Below are 17,639 nucleotides of genomic sequence, written 5' to 3'. Positions count from 1 at the left end.
AATCATTTAAAAAAAACTAATACAATTAATAAAAACATATAGATAATACTTTATTAAAAAACTAAAACTTACATAAAAATGATTCTCCAAAAATGACAAAAAACTACTAAATTATTAAAACTTGGAACAGTTAAAACAAAATATTAATCAGTGATATACTGATATCATCATTTTAAAACATTACATTAAATAATATTGAATCAGTTTTAGTTTTTATAATATAGATTTAATTAAACATTATACAACATTAATATTGAATTTAAAGTGATTCTTATTTTACGCAATATTTTAAAATGTTTTGCATTAATGCATAGTCCACAGACAAGGCTGTAGATGTTGGTCTGTCATTAGCAATCGCATTTTATCTTCTTTATATCCATTCCTCAGAATCCCACAGTTTTTCCTTCTAATAGGCATATTTCGTTGTATTTTTAGTTATTTATTTATTTTTTTTATTCACAGATAATTCGACTGTATATAAAAACCTGTCCAGATGTCACCCTCACATGAAGGTGTACCTGAAGGATGAAGTTCCCGATCGGCTGCACTATAAAAACAACGCGAGGATTCAGCCAATCATTCTGGTGGCAGATGAAGGCTGGACGATCGTCAAAAATGGCAGACTCCCGCGCCGTAAGAGTTATTTTACATCTGTCTTCTTGAAATGTCCTTGTTAAAAACATCTAGAGTTTGAAATTCCTGGAAAATTTAATTTTTTCATGGTATTTGCAAAATGCATATTGTTTTTATGTTTTGTTAATATATATATATTTCTTTTTTTTTTTTTGCAGTGGGCGATCATGGCTATGACAATACATTTCCCAGCATGCACCCCTTCCTGGCCGCCCATGGGCCTGCGTTTCGCAAAGGCTACAAGATGTCGAGCTTGAACAGTGTGGATCTCTACCCGCTCATGTGTCACCTGCTGGGCATCCCTCCGAAGCCCAACAACGGCAGCTTCACTTATGTGCGCTGTGCGCTAGTTAACGAGCAGTGCGGGCAGCTAGCGCTAGCGGTGGGCATCGTCATCGGAGTTCTGATCATCCTGACCACCTTCACCTGTCTATTCAAGCTGATGAAGAACAGAGATGTCTCGTCTTCACGTCCGTTCGCCCGCTTGGAGTTAGAGGAGGACGATGATGACGTGCCACTGCTGGAATGAAGCAGTTATTAGACGCAGGGACTGTCTCGGATGGAGACATTTGACTCGATACAAGCACATTTTTAAGGAATAGTTCATCTAAATGATGACTGCATTTGCATTTTAAGGCGAACTGTTCCTTTAAATGCTGAAATGGTGCCGATGTGCCAATCGTATTGAAACTGTAAGGTAACAAAATTCTGCGAAACACTGAAGACATGACAAAACATGTCCTCAACATTATCAGCAGCTCTTGAGATAGAAATATTTCACAGATGTTCATTTTGAAAATGTCTCACTCTTTTTCTTAAAGGGATAGTTCACCCAAAAATGGAAATTCCAAACAGTTGCTGGTCAACATTGACTTCCATAGAATGGAAAAAAATATACTATGGAAGTCAATGGACTTGTTTGACAACCAACATTCTTCAAAATATATTCTGTTATGATTAACAGAAGAAAGAAACTCAGACAAGTTTGGAGTTAGGTGAACTGTTCCTTTATTCCTATTCCTTTTCCTGATATGGAAGCTAATTTCTGCCACAAAAAAAAAAAAAAAAAAAAAAATTATTACTATTATTATTATTATTATTTTTTTTTACATATATTTTACAATTCTGACTTTATAATTGATTTCCTCAGAATTGTGGGATATAAACTGAGAACTGGAACATGCAATTCTGAGGAAAAAGGTCCAGCATCGTTTTGCAGTGGAATGAAAGATTAAAGGTATTTGCTACTTTTAATCTCGAATTTCACACTTCTCTTCAAATTCTGAGGTAATATTTTGCAATAAAGAGTTTATATCTTACAATTCTCAATTCTCCCGAATTGCAATGAAAAAAGTCAGAATTGTGGCAATTTGTATTTTTGTGGTGGAAATAAGTTTCCATACCCTGGACAACAACAATATTCAACAAAAAAATATATATTATAATTGTGTTAGAAAATTTCCTAAAACATCTCACACGCACAAGCACGCTATCATTACATTTAACAGATTTCCGAATGATTAAATGCTTTTTAGCGTTATCATATGCATATACAAATAGCTTTATATCTATGCATACTGTATGTTAGCAGTCAGGTTACTGATGCACACCATGCTTCATGCTCTTAAACTGCGGTGCGTTTCCCAAAATCATCGTAAGTCTAAGTAGATTCTAGAATGCATTGATGACAATAGTTTCTACTTAGCTTTGCAAAACTTTTGGGAAATGCAGAACATCATAAGCAATAACAATTATTACAAGCTTCTTTTGGGTGAAGAAACAGGATACTGAGGTTACTTGAAAATGCCCGTACTGAGCTTGCCTGTAGTGAAACTTTATTTATTGAGTCACATGTTTGATCCGTCTTCACCACCAGGGAACACACAAACAGTTAAATATTAATATTTATTTATTTTTTATAAGAGGTTGCATGGTTTTTATTACTTTTTAGAAAGGGTTTATTTTGAACCGATGTGACTAAAGAAATGCTAAATCTCCCATTTCTTCTTGAATCTCTATTGAGGAATATTTCTAGGGTTTATGAGGGCTTTTACCTGAATGTTTCTTGTGTGGTTGAATGTTTCTCAGAGATCGCTGTATGTGTGAATGCACTGTAAAGCTGGTGTAATCTGTAGCTTCAGATTTGGGGAAGGGAACATTTTGCTGCTTTTAACATGAGCAATTTTTATTTTTTTTGTGTATATTTTGTAACAGATATTTTATTTTTTATTTTATGGCAGTCGTTCTTCGTTTTTGACTTGACGAGAAATTACATTTGAAAAGCTGTGTAAAACTTTTTCTTTTTTGACTTTTTTTAGCCATTGCTTGCCATTTTATAGTATTTCTTGCAGTCATTTCTGTACATTTAACAGTGGTCAATATTATTTCGCTTCAATCTTTAGTTACTGAAACAGGAAGTCACCTTGGCTCGTGCAGTATTTGGCTTTCAAATGTTTGAGGTCGTAGGTTCTTCATGAAACTATGCAAAGCAAAAACTCTATGGATCCTTTTGTCACTCAGAAATACATGACATTTGTCATCTGAAAACCAAATAAAACCTCTATTTCAGATATTTAAAGTTTGTGTGTGACTAACTAAAGTTGTTTTAGTGTTTAGCAGCCACTAGAGGTCTCACTTTGTTACTGTAAACATGCAGGTGAACTACAGCTTGTTACTGTATATCATGACACTGTTGTAAGGACTTTTATTAAGTCGTCTCTCATTCTGTGGAACAAGAGAGAAATATGATGTAGATTTTTTTGTGTATAGAATTGATGTTAATTTAGGAGAATTGGGCTCTTGGCTGATAGTGTATCTTTATATCTGCTCACTCAGGCTGCATTAATTTTAGTAAAAATACAGTAATATTGTTAAATATTCTTACAATATAAATATCTGTCTTCGATTTGGATATATTAAAAAAATGTAATTTATTGCTGTGATCAAAGCTGAATTTTCAGCATCATTAGTGAATCATTTTAATTTACTCATTTGCTTATCAATTCTTAAATATAATAATTTCTTATTATTTTCAATGTTGAAAACAATTGTGCCATTATTTAATAAAAAAAAAACATTATCAGGATTTTTTTAATTAGTGTAAAATCACACTAAAATAAAGGCATTCATTTAAAATAGAATTTCCAAAAAGACTTTATCGTCAATTTTATTTAGATTAAATTTAAGTTTGCTAAATAAAAGCATTAATTTATAAAAAAAAATACATGGACTTGCATAGCCATGTGTATAGTCTTATAAAACTATTTAAAATAATTTAATTAAATTTTTTATGATCGATATAATGCATTCCTGCTAAATTAAAGTGTTAATTTCCTTAAAAATAAATAAAATACATTTAATGCCCCCAAAACATTTGAATATTTGTGTATAAATAAATCGTATTACATATTTTCAGTGTGCTTAATCGAATGTGACGTACCACAAATACTTATCTGCTTAGTTGTTGTTGAATACTGAGCATTGGTTTAGTGTGTGACTGTTACTGTACAGTCCTGAGGTCAGTAATCATGTGTAAATGAGTGTTCAGGGAGCCTACAGCTCTATATTTAGAGAGAACTTACCGGAATAGTTTCCCATAACCCTCCCAAACCGAACCTCCAGCTGATTATGAAGTGGGGCCTGAGAGACAGTGACCCCATTAAATGTGTTACTTACAGTACGCCACATCTGTCTGATTCTCATCTGATTCGTTAGTAGGGAAAAGAACATTTTTTTTTAGTATGACTACTAAACCTAGTTTGGATTTTCACACCAGTGCTGTGAGAGGTCAGTGATTCGTGACTCAGGTTTTGACAGGAAGGAGTGAAATATGATTCATCACATTTCTATAAAGGACCTGAGTGACACTGAGCTGGTGTAGGTGACACCGAACTCCTCCCTTTTGCTCCTGCGCCGTGCAGAGGCTATTTTTGGCTTTTCTGTGACAGTCAGAGCGGCTCTCACTGACAGCTGACCGCAGGGGCCAAATCAAAACAAGACCGCACCTCCACCGACCTGTTACAGCATCGAGACCATCACAACACCCCGCCACCCGGACACATAAAAGACTCCCACATCCAAGGAGAAGGAGGTTACAAACCAATAATTCTCCATCAGCTTCTGAATTTGAGTGAGTTTAAGCGATATGACCTCAAATGAGGAGGACAAAGACCCTGATATCGAGCTTTTCGTGAAGGTAAGCATGACAATCAGCTTTAATGTGCATGGATGTTGCACATTTAATCAACAGTCAGGAATCAATACTTTGAAAAGCTTTCTGACCGTTCTAGCAGTTTCGTTTGAGGTTAAGATGGGTCCAGGACAGTTTCAAAGCAGATACTTTGGGGTGCTCCTGAATTATTTCTTCCTTTCTATCAACACCTCATGCTCTAATTCCTCTGTGTTCAAGTGTCTCATTTCTTCAGCTGCTTTCTGTGGTTCATTTGCATTGTTTTTTTTTATGTTTAGATAATGTTAACAGCTGAAACTGGTGAAAGAATGAGGGTGGAATCTTGATAAAGACGTAAAACATTTATAAATCGAAAATCACAGAAGGTCAGACACTGTATTTCTTGCATGTAACATCAAAGTTATTAATAAAGCAAATAGTGACAGTAAATTAGTGACAGGGTTTGGAAAACTGTTTTATTCTTGCTAACTGTTATATGACCTCATCTAATTGGCTTAAAATTAGATTTAGTGATTTGACAGCCCATAACTTTTAGTATTAAACGTTTGCATACTGTGTATGATTGATTTACTCACTCTGCATTTGTTTCAGACTTGTATGGTTTTCTTTCTTTCTTCTGTTGAACACAAAATAAGATATTTTGAAGAATCTGTATGTTGCCTTTTCATTGTTTGACTCTGAAGAAGATGCATTAGTCGTTTTTTATTAATAAATTATTAAAAACGTTGTGTGCTCCGGTTCTGTTTCCTTGGTCCGAGCTAGACCTTGGTTTTCCTCTCTTGTATTTTTTGAAGAATGTCTTGTAATCAAGTGGCTAATTTTAACTGTTTAGCACAACAACAACAACAAAGCAAATGCCATAGAAGAACCATTTTGGGTTCCTAAGTAAACTTTTCAGTAAACCATTTTTCTAAATGTATAGACTATTTTAATAATCTATAAATAAGGATCACTATAAGGAACCTTTTGTGCAGTGGAAAGGTTTTATGCATGTTGAACGTTCTTTGTGGAACCACAAATTCTAATGAAGAACCTTTATTTTCAAGAGTTCTGCATGGACAAAGCTCTGAAATCCGATGCACAAATTATATTCAGTCCTTGCTCTGAATATACTTTATCCTATGTGAATGTGGATTGAGTTTGTCAGATGTCTTAAAGTGTGACATAAGCAATAACTCAGACATTCGTTCTGAGCCAATCAAGCGTTGCCCCTTTGAAAACCAACCTCTGTGCATTTTTTCCCAGCATGCTTAAGTGCTAAACACATTAATTTTAGGTGGCGAGGCTGGTGTCTATCTCATAGTTGTGTTGACAGGTACAGTATGACCCCAAACCCCTTTGCTGTGGGCTAATGGGGCAGGTAATGGAATTTCCATGAATAATTCAGCTCAAGTGCAGATCTGATATCTGGCTCAGGTTACTGGCCCAGTTAAGGATGCTATTGGATAGCTTGATTGCCTAATTTCAGATATGGAAATTTGGCACTAAATCCCAATTGGTTCTTTGTGCTGTGTACTATTGTGTTGAAGATTGCAAATCATGCACTGAATGGTGAATGACTTTCAGGGGTTTAATAATCTCATATCTGACCTAATGATACTAATATATATATATTCATTTTTGACTTATGATAAGAATTATATTTAATATATATATGTATTATATAAATTTTAGGTCATTGTTCATTGCATGAATTTTTATGTTGCTGATTGACAATAAACAAGTTCATTATTTTCAAGATGTTCAAGATATTGAAGAATGCACAAAATAAAAAAATACTCTGGTGATAGGCTACTAAGGCTATGACGTGATGCATTGAGTCTGATTTATCAGTCTGTGTTCCTCAGGCTGGCAGTGATGGAGAAAGTATTGGGAACTGTCCTTTTTCTCAAAGGCTTTTTATGATCCTGTGGCTGAAGGGAGTCGTGTTCAACGTCACCACTGTCGACCTGAAAAGGTAATTAAATTGTATTTAAAAATCTGCTTTGGGCATGAGAGTTGCTGTTAGAAAATTGTGTGGCTTTTAGTTAAAGTCTGATAGCTTTTGATAGATATGTCCCTCCCATTAAGTCCCGTTTCAATGAGACAAGCACAAAAAAAAGCTGTGCTTATCAAGCATTTCCACTGGCTTTAATTGACTGTGTTATGTAATCATCAAAATCAAATGTGAACATGCATTAAAAATAAAAACAAAATCCCTATTTCTTCAAGGAAACCAGCAGATCTTCATAATCTTGCTCCCGGGACTCCTCCACCATTCCTTACCTTCAATGGCGAAGTGCGAACAGACGTCAACAAGATCGAAGAATTCTTGGAAGAGATGCTAGCGCCTCCCAAGTAGGTGGACAGGATGTTCATTGATGGATTGATTGTTTATGCAACGTGAACAACCTTATTTTTCGTTCACGTCCAAAGGTATCCAAAACTGGCTGCGAAGAACAAGGAGTCAAACACGGCGGGAAATGACATCTTTGCAAAGTTCTCAGCCTACATCAAGAACACAAATCCAGGAGCCAATGCAAGTGAGTTTAGTGTCTGCTTCGTGACTTATTAGACAGGTTCAAGGAATATCTACAGCTCTTTATGGATGCTCTTCTGTCAGCGGTGAAATATGGAGCCACATGTTATCCAGAGCTCATAGCATTCCGCTAGGCCTTTACAGGGATTGTCTTGAATTAAAGCCGCTGTATTTCTTCAGATAAAAACATTAGCACAAGCACATATCAAACTTTTGGCTGTGCAGGTCTGGAGAAGGGGCTACTGAAAGCTCTGAAGAAACTGGACAACTTCCTGAACTCCCCTCTGCCGGACGAGATTGATGTCGATAGTACGGGGGAAGAGAAGTGCTCCAACCGCAAGTACTTGGACGGCAATGAATTAACGCTCGCAGACTGCAACCTCCTCCCCAAACTGCATGTAGTGAAGGTGATGTACCGCTGGGAGATCTGCTGTAACTGATCATTTAGTGCAAGATAAAATAGTGGTGAATGCTGAAAAAGTTCCTAAAACATTGCTTTTTCATTGCTGAAATGTTCCTTTTATTGCATTGAATGTTTCTCAGGGTGGGTTTACCTTTTAAAGTCAATTTCTGCACAGATACACACTTTAAGTCTTTCGAACATTCCCACCATTTTTAACCATATATATATAAAAAAAAAACAGCAAGTCATGTTGTCCCACTTAATATATGGGCTTAGTTGCCACAATGGGATCTTGCAGCTTATTGATGTCAATTTGACAATAACAACTTTTGCTGAAATATCAAATACTACCTTAACTAACAGAAAAAGTAATTTACCCCATCATATATTTATTTAAAATGTATTTAAGCCTAGTTAATGGCTAAATTAAAATGGTAAAACAATTCAAATAAATTACAAATTGAAGTATCTGTTTTGAAACTATGTCTATTGTATTAAAGCACAACAAAAATGAAGGTCACAATATATTGTTACATACATTGTTGCTGTTTCATGAATAGCAATTTGCAATTGATGAATTGCAACATATATGATATTGACAACTTGCCCCAACTTGACATTTTTTTTTAAATCCTTATAGGATGATTTGTTTGGATCATAATCTAGCAGTGTCATTTGTTTCATGTCATTCCTTTTTTCCCGCCACATTCAGGTGGTTTCTAAGAAATACCGTAACTTTGAGATCCCATCAGAGTTCAGTGGGGTTTGGAGGTACCTGCAGAAAGCTTACGCCCGGGATGAATTCACCAACACCTGTGCGGCAGACAATGAGATTGAACTGGCCTATCAGGACGTGGCAAAGCGGCTGGGCAAATAAATCAGTGACTCTAATAATCGTATGCAAAACTGCTAAAGTGGTGACCTTTCTCTTGGTGAAAGACTGTCTCACAAAAATATTTCCTTCAGCAGTTATTGAGCAGAATTTGCCTTCAGGACATTGACTTGGTCCTGTAATCCTCCTGTCACGCTTGTGTGTACTTCCCATAGGCTACTACTGCCATTATGTTTACTGTCTGTAAATGACATAAACTCCTCTATCAGTGTCGCTATCTGTGACGGTCTGTGCCACTGTTTCTCTATACATTTTCAGGGTTGGATGATGATTCTCTTCATTTAAAGTCCAATTCGTGTTGCATAAACCTTTCAAATTTTGCATTGTATAAAGATATTTTTGCTAGCTTGTGAAACAGGGATGTAATTTTGTGTTTTATCTAAGAGTAAGGTATTTAACTTTAGTATTATGGTTAATGTGTGTAAATCTCCACAGGACAGAGCAAAAAAAAAAAAAAAAAAAAAAAAAAGGTGAGCATGTAAGAATGTAATTTCTCTAGAATTAACTTGAGAATAATTATATTTAGGCACACAGCTCCACCTAGTGGAGAAAATAATAAAGCTGAGCTATTTACAGTAAATGAGCCTCATCAAGCTGATATAAAGTAACATTTGACGTGGATCAAAACCATTCATCAAAGATGTCCTAAAACCTAAATGCGTTTGATGAACATTTTATGATTTACTGACACAAACATCATATTTAAATATAATTATTGTTTCTAAGCCATCACACAAAATAGGCACATGTTTAGGTCTCAGGAATCTCAAGCCCTGTCTGGAATTTTCATATATTTGAACTGAACAACAATACTAATTGTCTCTTCTTAATAAAATTTATTTTTTCATAAAGCTTGTGACGTTTCTGTTGTTTTTAATCACGTGTCATACTGCAAGACGAATTTAAGTCATATCGTCGATTACTGCAGACATTCGACTCTGCTGAGATAAAAGGGAGAAAAGGTTAGCAATTTTATGTTTATGCATTTATATTAATTCTTCCATAAAAAAACTGGTAGTATGTGATCTGTAAATTTGTCGAAATCATCACTGTAGCTGAGGAACTATTTTTTAGGGCGGACGGTATTCATATTTAATGGCGCTGCTGTTTTGTATCCTTCCGCGTGTTGTGTGAAAGTTATCGCATTTACCGACTTGACCTTAACGGGACTTGAAAAATACAGGTAATTTAACGATTTTTTTTATTTTAAAGTACATTTAAACCTAAAGTAAATTGTTGTTTTTTTACTTTCCTTTTATAAGAAGACACAATTTTGTGTAACTGTCAAGAAGTCGCAGTTATCTTCAGAGAGGTAGACAGCATGCCACAGTTAGGCCTTGTTTATCTTGTATTAAAATTAAACCTGGAGCATTTATTTTCCCTGCTGAAGAAAAATTCAATCAATATCAAACATCTGCTAAGTTGGAGCACCATCTGCATTTATATCGGCAATCTTTATTTGGGCAGTGGGGCAAAGGGCCGGTCAAACATGCACTTGGTTCCTTCCTCGATTGTTTCAGAAAGTCTTCTGGATGAAATGTCCTGCAGCCTCAAGTGCATGAAGGGCCTGTTGACTCACTCACACCCCACAACACACCTAACATGCAATCATCCATCTTCAGATGGAAATCTTTCTCCAACATGCTCTACTTTTTCTACTTTCTCTATGAGGAATCTCCATGCAAGCATAATTTACTGAAGAATATGTGTTGTTTTCCCAGTGTGCATTGATAGAGTGATCAGAATATGGATTTAAATTCACTTATTCAATTCATGTAACCCAATTGACTGGATTTCATTCAACGAGGTATTCTTATTCCATCCACACTTGGCTATATACAGATATATGTAAAGCAGACGATGCTAAGCATTGTGCTTGATCAAGACTTGACTTGTCAAAAATGTTGCAAAATATTTTTTGTATAACGTATGAATGTTGGAGTTGTGCAGTTGCTTCATTTATAATTGCTTGCTTATGTAGATTACGGGGCTTCCAAATGTCTGCCTTTTAATGTATTTCCATTTGGGAGGAGTACATTTTACATATGTGGCTTAAACAACCATGCATTAACAGTAAGCTTGACTGAGTTGCATCTTGTATTGGATCTAAGATGCACCGTGGAGGGCATTTACACTTGGCTTAGGTCTAGGTACAGAAGATGCCTTGAAAAATCCAAGATGGCAGCTATCTAAGATCTGCTCAGTGTCTCTCTCTGGACTGATTGCATTTAAATGGATTTCATAGTATTTACTCCTTTTAAGTTGTAGTTTTTAAGTTGTACAAGTTATTTATATGGAAATTTCATCTTGAACTTTTAAGAAGATTGTGGACTACTATGAGTTTAAAATGACACTTTAAAAATGACACTTTACCTCTGCTCTGAGCTAACCTGATCCTGATCCAACTGATCCTATTAGCCCAGGCTAAACAGAGCTAGGCAAACGGGCTTGAGCCTGCTATATCCTCTTGGAGATTGGGCTAACCAGCCTGAGCCTGCTACATCTTCCTGGAGCTTGGGCTAACCAGCCTGATCCTGGTATATCCTCTTGGAGCTTGGGCTAACCAGCCTGATCCTGGTATATCCTCTTGGAGCTTTGGCTAACCAGCCTGAGCTTGCTACAACCTCATTGGAGCTTTGGCAAACCAGCCTGAGCCTGCTACATACCCCTGGAGCAAAGCTAGCGGGCCTGGCGTGCTTCATTCTCCTGGAGCTTTGGCAAACCAGCCTGAGTCTCACCCATCATCCTGGAGGCTAGGCTAACGGGCCTGGCCTGCTACATACTCCTGGAGTTAGGCTAACAGGCCTGGCCTGCTACATTCTCCTGGAGCTTGGGTTAACAAGCCTAAGCCTGCAACATCATTGTGGAAGCTGAGCCATACTCTACAAGATAAACTGGTACTGTTATTAGTCAACTTTACTATTAGTAAATTAATGACGATGGCATTTTTCTTAATTTTCTTATCCCTGTTGGTCACTTGGAACTTGAAACCGGACACTGATTCTAGGGTGAGTTGTTTTAATAATATGGTGGGCATACAGGATACCTACTATAGTGGCACAAAAACCAGTATTGACATGCACCAGGAACCATTACACTTTTGTTGGAACCTGGATTTCTGGATGGATCTGTACTGGGATTTGCCTAAACTGCAAAATTGTTTTGCTTTGTATAATTTGTCTTTCTCAATTAATGACAGGCATTGCCTGGTTTCAGCATATGATAGGCCGGCTTCAAAATATACTGTGAAATGCAGATTGATTATTACACTACTCCTACTTTTATCTGGAAATGTGCAGCCCAATCCTGGCCCCGGTTTGCAATGTGTCTTGACCCCTGCTGAATTTAAATCAATGCCTGGACTTAAATTTGTTCATCTTAATGTTCGCAGTTTACTACCCAAAATGGACATGGTTAGAATTTGGATTGAATCTACAGATGCAGACATAGTGATAATTTCGGAGACATGGTTGACGAAATCAATTACTAATGAAGATATAAATGTGCATGGGTATAATGTTTTTCGCAGTGACAGGCCCAAGAAAGGTGGTGGTGTTGCTATCTATGTTAAGTCAAGATTTGGTGCATCAGTTGTTCTGTCTGAGTCTCTCTGTAAGCAAATGGAGTTTTTGGCCTTAAATGTTGAAATATTTAAGTCCCTTTCAATTACTGTTGTGGGGTGTTATAGACCTCCATCGGCCTCCAGGGAGGCTTTATCATCTTTAAAGCTTCTTTTGTCCAGATTAAACTATAGGGAACTTTTACTGGCCGGAGACTTGAATTGGGACTGGCTAAATGTTGTTTCTGATGAATTTAAATCTTTCTGTGATTCTGTCAATCTTAGCCAGTTGGTAAATGTACCTACAAGGCCTAATCTCAAATATCCAGATAAATCTACTTTAATTGACTTGATTCTAACAAATGTCCCTCATAAATTTTTATCCATGGGTGTCTTTTGTAATGATCTGAGTGATCATTGTGTTATTGCTACTTCGAGAGGCAGTAAAATACCCAAATGTAAATCACAAATTATTAGAAAGAGGAATTTGAAAAATTTTAATGAACAAGCCTATCATCATGATCTATCTTTGATTAACTGGGGACAGCTAGGCCTGTTGCCTGACGTTGAGCTTGCCTGGACACTTTTTAAGGAGAATTTTGAGAAAATTGTAAATAAACATGCTCCTTGGACAAAGCACAGAGTGAAGGGACGGGAAAACCCTTGGTTTTCTCCAGAGTTGTCAGACATTATCCATCAGCGAAATGTGGCATGGGCTAAAGCTAGAAATGGTGATTCTGCCACTGACTGGTCCATTTTCAGACAACTAAGAAATAAATGTACCTCTCTTATCAAAAAGGCTAAATCAGAATATTATTTATCAGTCACAAGTGAAAACCTCAATAATACACAGAAATTTTGGAAAGTCATCAAGTCTCTTTCTGTGAATAAAAGTAATGAAGCCCTCCCAAAATTTGTCTTAAAAAACTCTCTCCCAGTCTACGACAGAGTTGATGTCTTAAATTGCTTTAATGAGCATTTTGTATCAGTTGGTTCTCTGTCCGAGTCGACAGGAGTAGTCGCTGTCACTCCATGCACATACTCATCAGTGTTTTCTGGAGAGCCTTTTAATTTTGTTTCTTTTACTGTGCAGCAGGTGCCACTGGAGCTCTTAAAGCATTAGATCACAGAAAACCTCCTGGACCAGATTTAATAGAGCCTTACTTTTTTGAAAAAGGCGGCTGATTTTGTTGCAGAGCCCCTTACAATTATTTTTAATCTGTCAATTCAAAACAATGAAATACCATCAGTTTGGAAGTCAGCTTTTGTTACTCCTTGTTTAAAGGAGGTGATCCAGCAGTTTTAACTAACTATCGACCTATACTAATTTGTGTGTTTTGTCAAAAATTTTAGAATCCCTTGTTTCAGACCAAATAAAGAGTTTTTATACTCAAATGAACTCCTTTCTAAACTGCAGTCAGGCTTCAGGAAAAAGCACAGTACCATCACTGCTGTTACAAAAGTAATTAATGACATACTTGTCGCTCTTGATAGAAAGCAATTCTGTGCATCACTTTTTCTTGATCTGTCGAAAGCTTTTGACACAGTGGACCATGCTGTTTTAAAGCAAAGGCTTCTTTGTCTGGGATTGTCTGATTGTGTAGTTTCCTGGTTCATGAATTATCTGAGTGACAGGACTCAGTGCATTAAATGTGATGGTCTATGTTCTGCATTAGTGAAGGTCCAAAAGGGGGTGCCACAAGGCTCAATATTAGGTCCTCTATTGTTTATTATGTATATAAATGAACTAGGCCACAATATGTCAGATGCTAATATGCATTTCTATGCTGATGACACGATTATTTATTGTTTTGGATCATCCCCAGCTAAAGCGGTTGAGTCTTTGCAGAAAGCTTTTGATGTGGTTCAACGTACGCTTATGCAGCTTAAGCTGGTTCTCAATGCTGATAAGACCAAACTGATGCTGTTTAGAAATACTAAGAAGGTTTCTCAAGCTCCTCCTCCTGTGTTCACTTTGACTGGAAGTGTCATAGAGGTGGTTCATTCTTATAAGTACCTTGGTATCTGGCTTGATGATGCTCTCACTTTTAAGCCTCATATAGACAACCTTGTGAAGAAACTCAAACTTAAACTGTCCTTTTTCTTTCGAAATAAATTTTGTTTTTCTTTTAAAGCAAAAAAGCAGCTAGTCACTGCAACATTTTTATCTGTCTTAGATTATGGAGACCTGGTGTATAGGACCGCTTCAGCACAATGTCTGTATAAGATTGACACTGTTTATCATGCGTCTCTGAGATTTATTACGAATTGTAAAAACTTGACCCATCATTGTGAATTATATTCCAGAGTGGGATGGCCATCATTGTCCAACAGGAGATCAGGGCACTGGCATACTTTTATCTATAAGGCCATGCTTGGTCTTTTGCCATCCTACATCTGTAGTTTAATCACATGGAGAAGTGTTGATTCTTATTCATTGCGATCAAATGATCACTTGCTGCTCTTTGTTCCATTTGCCCGTACAGAACTGGGAAAAAGGGCTTTTGTCTACTCAGCTCCTTCTGCATGGAACTTTTTGCAAAAAGACTTGAAATTATCTGAACTCATTTCCTTAAATGCTTTTAAGTCCAGATTGAGAGAACCTGAAATGACCTGTTTAAATTGCAAATGTTTTTAATTATTTGTATTGTATAACTTTTATAAATGTAATTGACTGTGTTTTTGCTGCCTCTTGGCCAGGACTCCCTTGAAAAAGAGGTTTTTAACCTCAATGGGACTTTCCTGGTTAAATAAAGGTTAAATAATAAATAAAAAAAAAGACCAGCCAATCTAATCGCCAGTACATTATATAAGTAGGAAAGAAAACCCAAAAGCTTATAGCACCTGGTATTCCTAGGCAGTCTCTCATCAAAGTGCTAACCATACCTAAAGATTCAGAGATCGGGCATTGACTCTTTTTTTTTTTTTTTTTTTTTAAATGAAAGATTATTATATAATTCGTGAAATTTTTCCAAAGAGATTAAAGCACCTGGTATTCCCAGGCAGTCTCTCATCAAAGTGCTAACCAGACCTAAACCTGCTAAGATTCAGAGATCGGGCATTGACTCTATTTTTTGGCAAAATTATTTATATACTAAGTGAAAATGTCCAAAAAGCTTACAGCACCTGGTATTCCCAGGCAGTCTCCCATCCATGTACTAACCAGGCCCAAACCTGTTAATATTCAGAGATCGGGCATTGACTCTATTTTTGGCAAAATTATTATATACTAAGTGAAAAATGTCCAAAAAAGCTTACAGCACCTGGTATTCCCAGGCGGTCTCCCATCCAAGTACTAACCAGGCCCAAACCTGCTTAGCTTCCGAGATCAGACGAGATCGGGCATAGCCAGGTTGGTATGGCCGTAAGCGAAGACAGCAGCAAAAGAGAGGGCTATTTAAAGACCAGCCAATCTAATCGCCAGTACATTATATAAGTAGGAAAGAAAACCCAAAAGCTTAAAGCACCTGGTATTCCTAGGCAGTCTCTCATCAAAGTGCTAACCATACCTAAACCTGCTAAGATTCAGAGATCGGGCATTGACTCTTTTTTTTTTTTTTTTTTTTTAAATGAAAGATTATTATATAATTCGTGAAATTTTCCAAAGAGATTAAAGCACCTGGTATTCCCAGGCAGTCTCTCATCAAAGTGCTAACCAGACCTAAACCTGCTAAGATTCAGAGATCGGGCATTGACTCTATTTTTTGGCAAAATTATTATATACTAAGTGAAAAATGTCCAAAAAGCTTACAGCACCTGGTATTCCCAGGCAGTCTCCCATCCATGTACTAACCAGGCCCAAACCTGTTAATATTCAGAGATCGGGCATTGACTCTATTTTTTGGCAAAATTATTATATACTAAGTGAAAAATGTCCAAAAAAGCTTACAGCACCTGGTATTCCCAGGCGGTCTCCCATCCAAGTACTAACCAGGCCCAAACCTGCTTAGCTTCCGAGATCAGACGAGATCGGACATAGCCAGGTTGGTATGGCCGTAAGCGAAGACAGCAGCAAAGAGAGGGCTATTTAAAGACCAGCCAATCTAATCGCCAGTACATTATATAAGTAGGAAAGAAACCCAAAAGCTTAAAGCACCTGGTATTCCTAGGCAGTCTCTCATCAAAGTGCTAACCATACCTAAACCTGCTAAGATTCAGAGATCGGGCATTGACTCTATTTTTTGGCAAAATTATTATATACTAAGTGAAAAATGTCCAAAAAGCTTACAGCACCTGGTATTCCCAGGCAGTCTCCCATCCATGTACTAACCAGGCCCAAACTTGTTAATATTCAGAGATCGGGCATTGACTCTATTTTTTGGCAAAATTATTATATACTAAGTGAAAAATGTCCAAAAAGCTTACAGCACCTGGTATTCCCAGGCAGTCTCCCATCCATGTACTAACCAGGCCCAAACCTGTTAATATTCAGAGATCGGGCATTGACTCTATTTTTTATTTTTTTTTTTTTTAATGAAAGATTGTTATATAATTCGTGAAATTTTTCAAACAGATTAAAGCACCTGGTATTCCCAGGCAGTCTCCCATCCATGTACTAACCAGGCCCAAACCTGCTAATATTCAGAGATCGGGCATTGACTCTATTTTTTGGCAAAATTATTATATACTAAGTGAAAAATGTCCAAAAAGCTTACAGCACCTGGTATTCCCAGGCGGTCTCCCATCCAAGTACTAACCAGGCCCAAACCTGCTTAGCTTCCGAGATCAGACGAGATCAGGCATAGCCAGGTTGGTATGGCCGTAAGCGAAGACTGCTGCAAAGAGAGGGCTATTTAAAGACCAGCCAATCTAATCGCCAGTACATTATATAAGTAGGAAAGAAAACCCAAAAGCTTAAAGCACCTGGTATTCCTAGGCAGTCTCTCATCAAAGTGCTAACCATACCTAAACCTGCTAAGATTCAGAGATCGGGCATTGACTCTTTTTTTTTTTTTTTTTTTTAAATGAAAGATTATTATATAATTCGTGAAATTTTCCAAAGAGATTAAAGCACCTGGTATTCCCAGGCAGTCTCTCATCAAAGTGCTAACCAGACCTAAACCTGCTAAGATTCAGAGATCGGGCATTGACTCTATTTTTTTGGCAAAATTATTATATACTAAGTGAAAAATGTCCAAAAAGCTTACAGCACCTGGTATTCCCAGGCAGTCTCCCATCCATGTACTAACCAGGCCCAAACCTGTTAATATTCAGAGATCGGGCATTGACTCTATTTTTTGGCAAAATTATTATATACTAAGTGAAAAATGTCCAAAAAGCTTACAGCACCTGGTATTCCCAGGCGGTCTCCCATCCAAGTACTAACCAGGCCCAAACCTGCTTAGCTTCCGAGATCAGACGAGATCAGGCATAGCCAGGTTGGTATGGCCGTAAGCGAAGACAGCAGCAAAGAGAGCAGCAAAGAGAGGGCTATTTAAAGACCAG

General features: G+C 37.0%; 2 protein-coding genes and 4 non-coding genes across 6 annotated transcripts; 2 read left to right on the top strand and 4 right to left on the bottom strand.

Annotated features, from left to right (window-relative positions):
- The first annotated feature begins 215 nt into the window (after positions 1–215).
- On the top strand, positions 216–1,708 carry LOC113104869 (bis(5'-adenosyl)-triphosphatase enpp4-like). The gene is made up of 2 exons (XM_026266150.1): positions 216–633; positions 792–1,708. Exons 1-2 carry the CDS (start codon positions 507–509, stop codon positions 1,160–1,162), a joined length of 498 nt encoding a protein of 165 aa, XP_026121935.1. The 5' UTR covers positions 216–506; the 3' UTR covers positions 1,163–1,708.
- Positions 1,709–4,261: 2,553 nt separating this feature from the next.
- LOC113104870 (chloride intracellular channel protein 5-like) lies at positions 4,262–9,104 on the top strand. Its single transcript, XM_026266151.1, has 6 exons — positions 4,262–4,828; positions 6,670–6,779; positions 7,034–7,159; positions 7,238–7,344; positions 7,566–7,747; positions 8,456–9,104. Exons 1-6 carry the CDS (start codon positions 4,778–4,780, stop codon positions 8,618–8,620), a joined length of 741 nt encoding a protein of 246 aa, XP_026121936.1. The 5' UTR covers positions 4,262–4,777; the 3' UTR covers positions 8,621–9,104.
- Positions 9,105–15,445: 6,341 nt separating this feature from the next.
- LOC113104928 (5S ribosomal RNA) lies at positions 15,446–15,564 on the bottom strand. The gene has a single exon (XR_003292222.1). It is a non-coding gene; the product is annotated as a 5S ribosomal RNA (ribosomal RNA).
- Positions 15,565–16,076: 512 nt separating this feature from the next.
- LOC113104874 (5S ribosomal RNA) lies at positions 16,077–16,195 on the bottom strand. Its single transcript, XR_003292171.1, has one exon. It is a non-coding gene; the product is annotated as a 5S ribosomal RNA (ribosomal RNA).
- A 647-nt stretch (positions 16,196–16,842) lies between these two features.
- On the bottom strand, positions 16,843–16,961 carry LOC113104873 (5S ribosomal RNA). Its single transcript, XR_003292170.1, has one exon. It is a non-coding gene; the product is annotated as a 5S ribosomal RNA (ribosomal RNA).
- Positions 16,962–17,471: 510 nt separating this feature from the next.
- LOC113104872 (5S ribosomal RNA) lies at positions 17,472–17,590 on the bottom strand. The gene has a single exon (XR_003292169.1). It is a non-coding gene; the product is annotated as a 5S ribosomal RNA (ribosomal RNA).
- Positions 17,591–17,639: the final 49 nt, after the last annotated feature.

Source organism: Carassius auratus, unplaced genomic scaffold (assembly GCF_003368295.1).
Source record: "Carassius auratus strain Wakin unplaced genomic scaffold, ASM336829v1 scaf_tig00218250, whole genome shotgun sequence".
Classification (NCBI taxonomy): Eukaryota; Metazoa; Chordata; class Actinopteri; order Cypriniformes; family Cyprinidae; genus Carassius; species Carassius auratus.
Note: the sequence above shows the minus strand (reverse complement) of the source record. Positions and strands in the feature narration are given on the sequence as shown.

Excerpts from the sequence above, each read along its gene's own strand:
- LOC113104870 (XM_026266151.1), top strand. The coding sequence starts at position 4,778 with ATGACCTCAAATGAGGAGGACAAAGACCCTGATATCGAGCTTTTCGTG. Across the intron at positions 7,160-7,237 it reads GAGATGCTAGCGCCTCCCAA|GTATCCAAAACTGGCTGCGA; the intron begins GTAGGTGGACAG and ends TCACGTCCAAAG. Across the intron at positions 7,345-7,565 it reads AAATCCAGGAGCCAATGCAA|GTCTGGAGAAGGGGCTACTG; the intron begins GTGAGTTTAGTG and ends TTGGCTGTGCAG.
- LOC113104869 (XM_026266150.1), top strand. The coding sequence starts at position 507 with ATGAAGGTGTACCTGAAGGATGAAGTTCCCGATCGGCTGCACTATAAA. Across the intron at positions 634-791 it reads AAATGGCAGACTCCCGCGCC|TGGGCGATCATGGCTATGAC; the intron begins GTAAGAGTTATT and ends TTTTTTTTGCAG.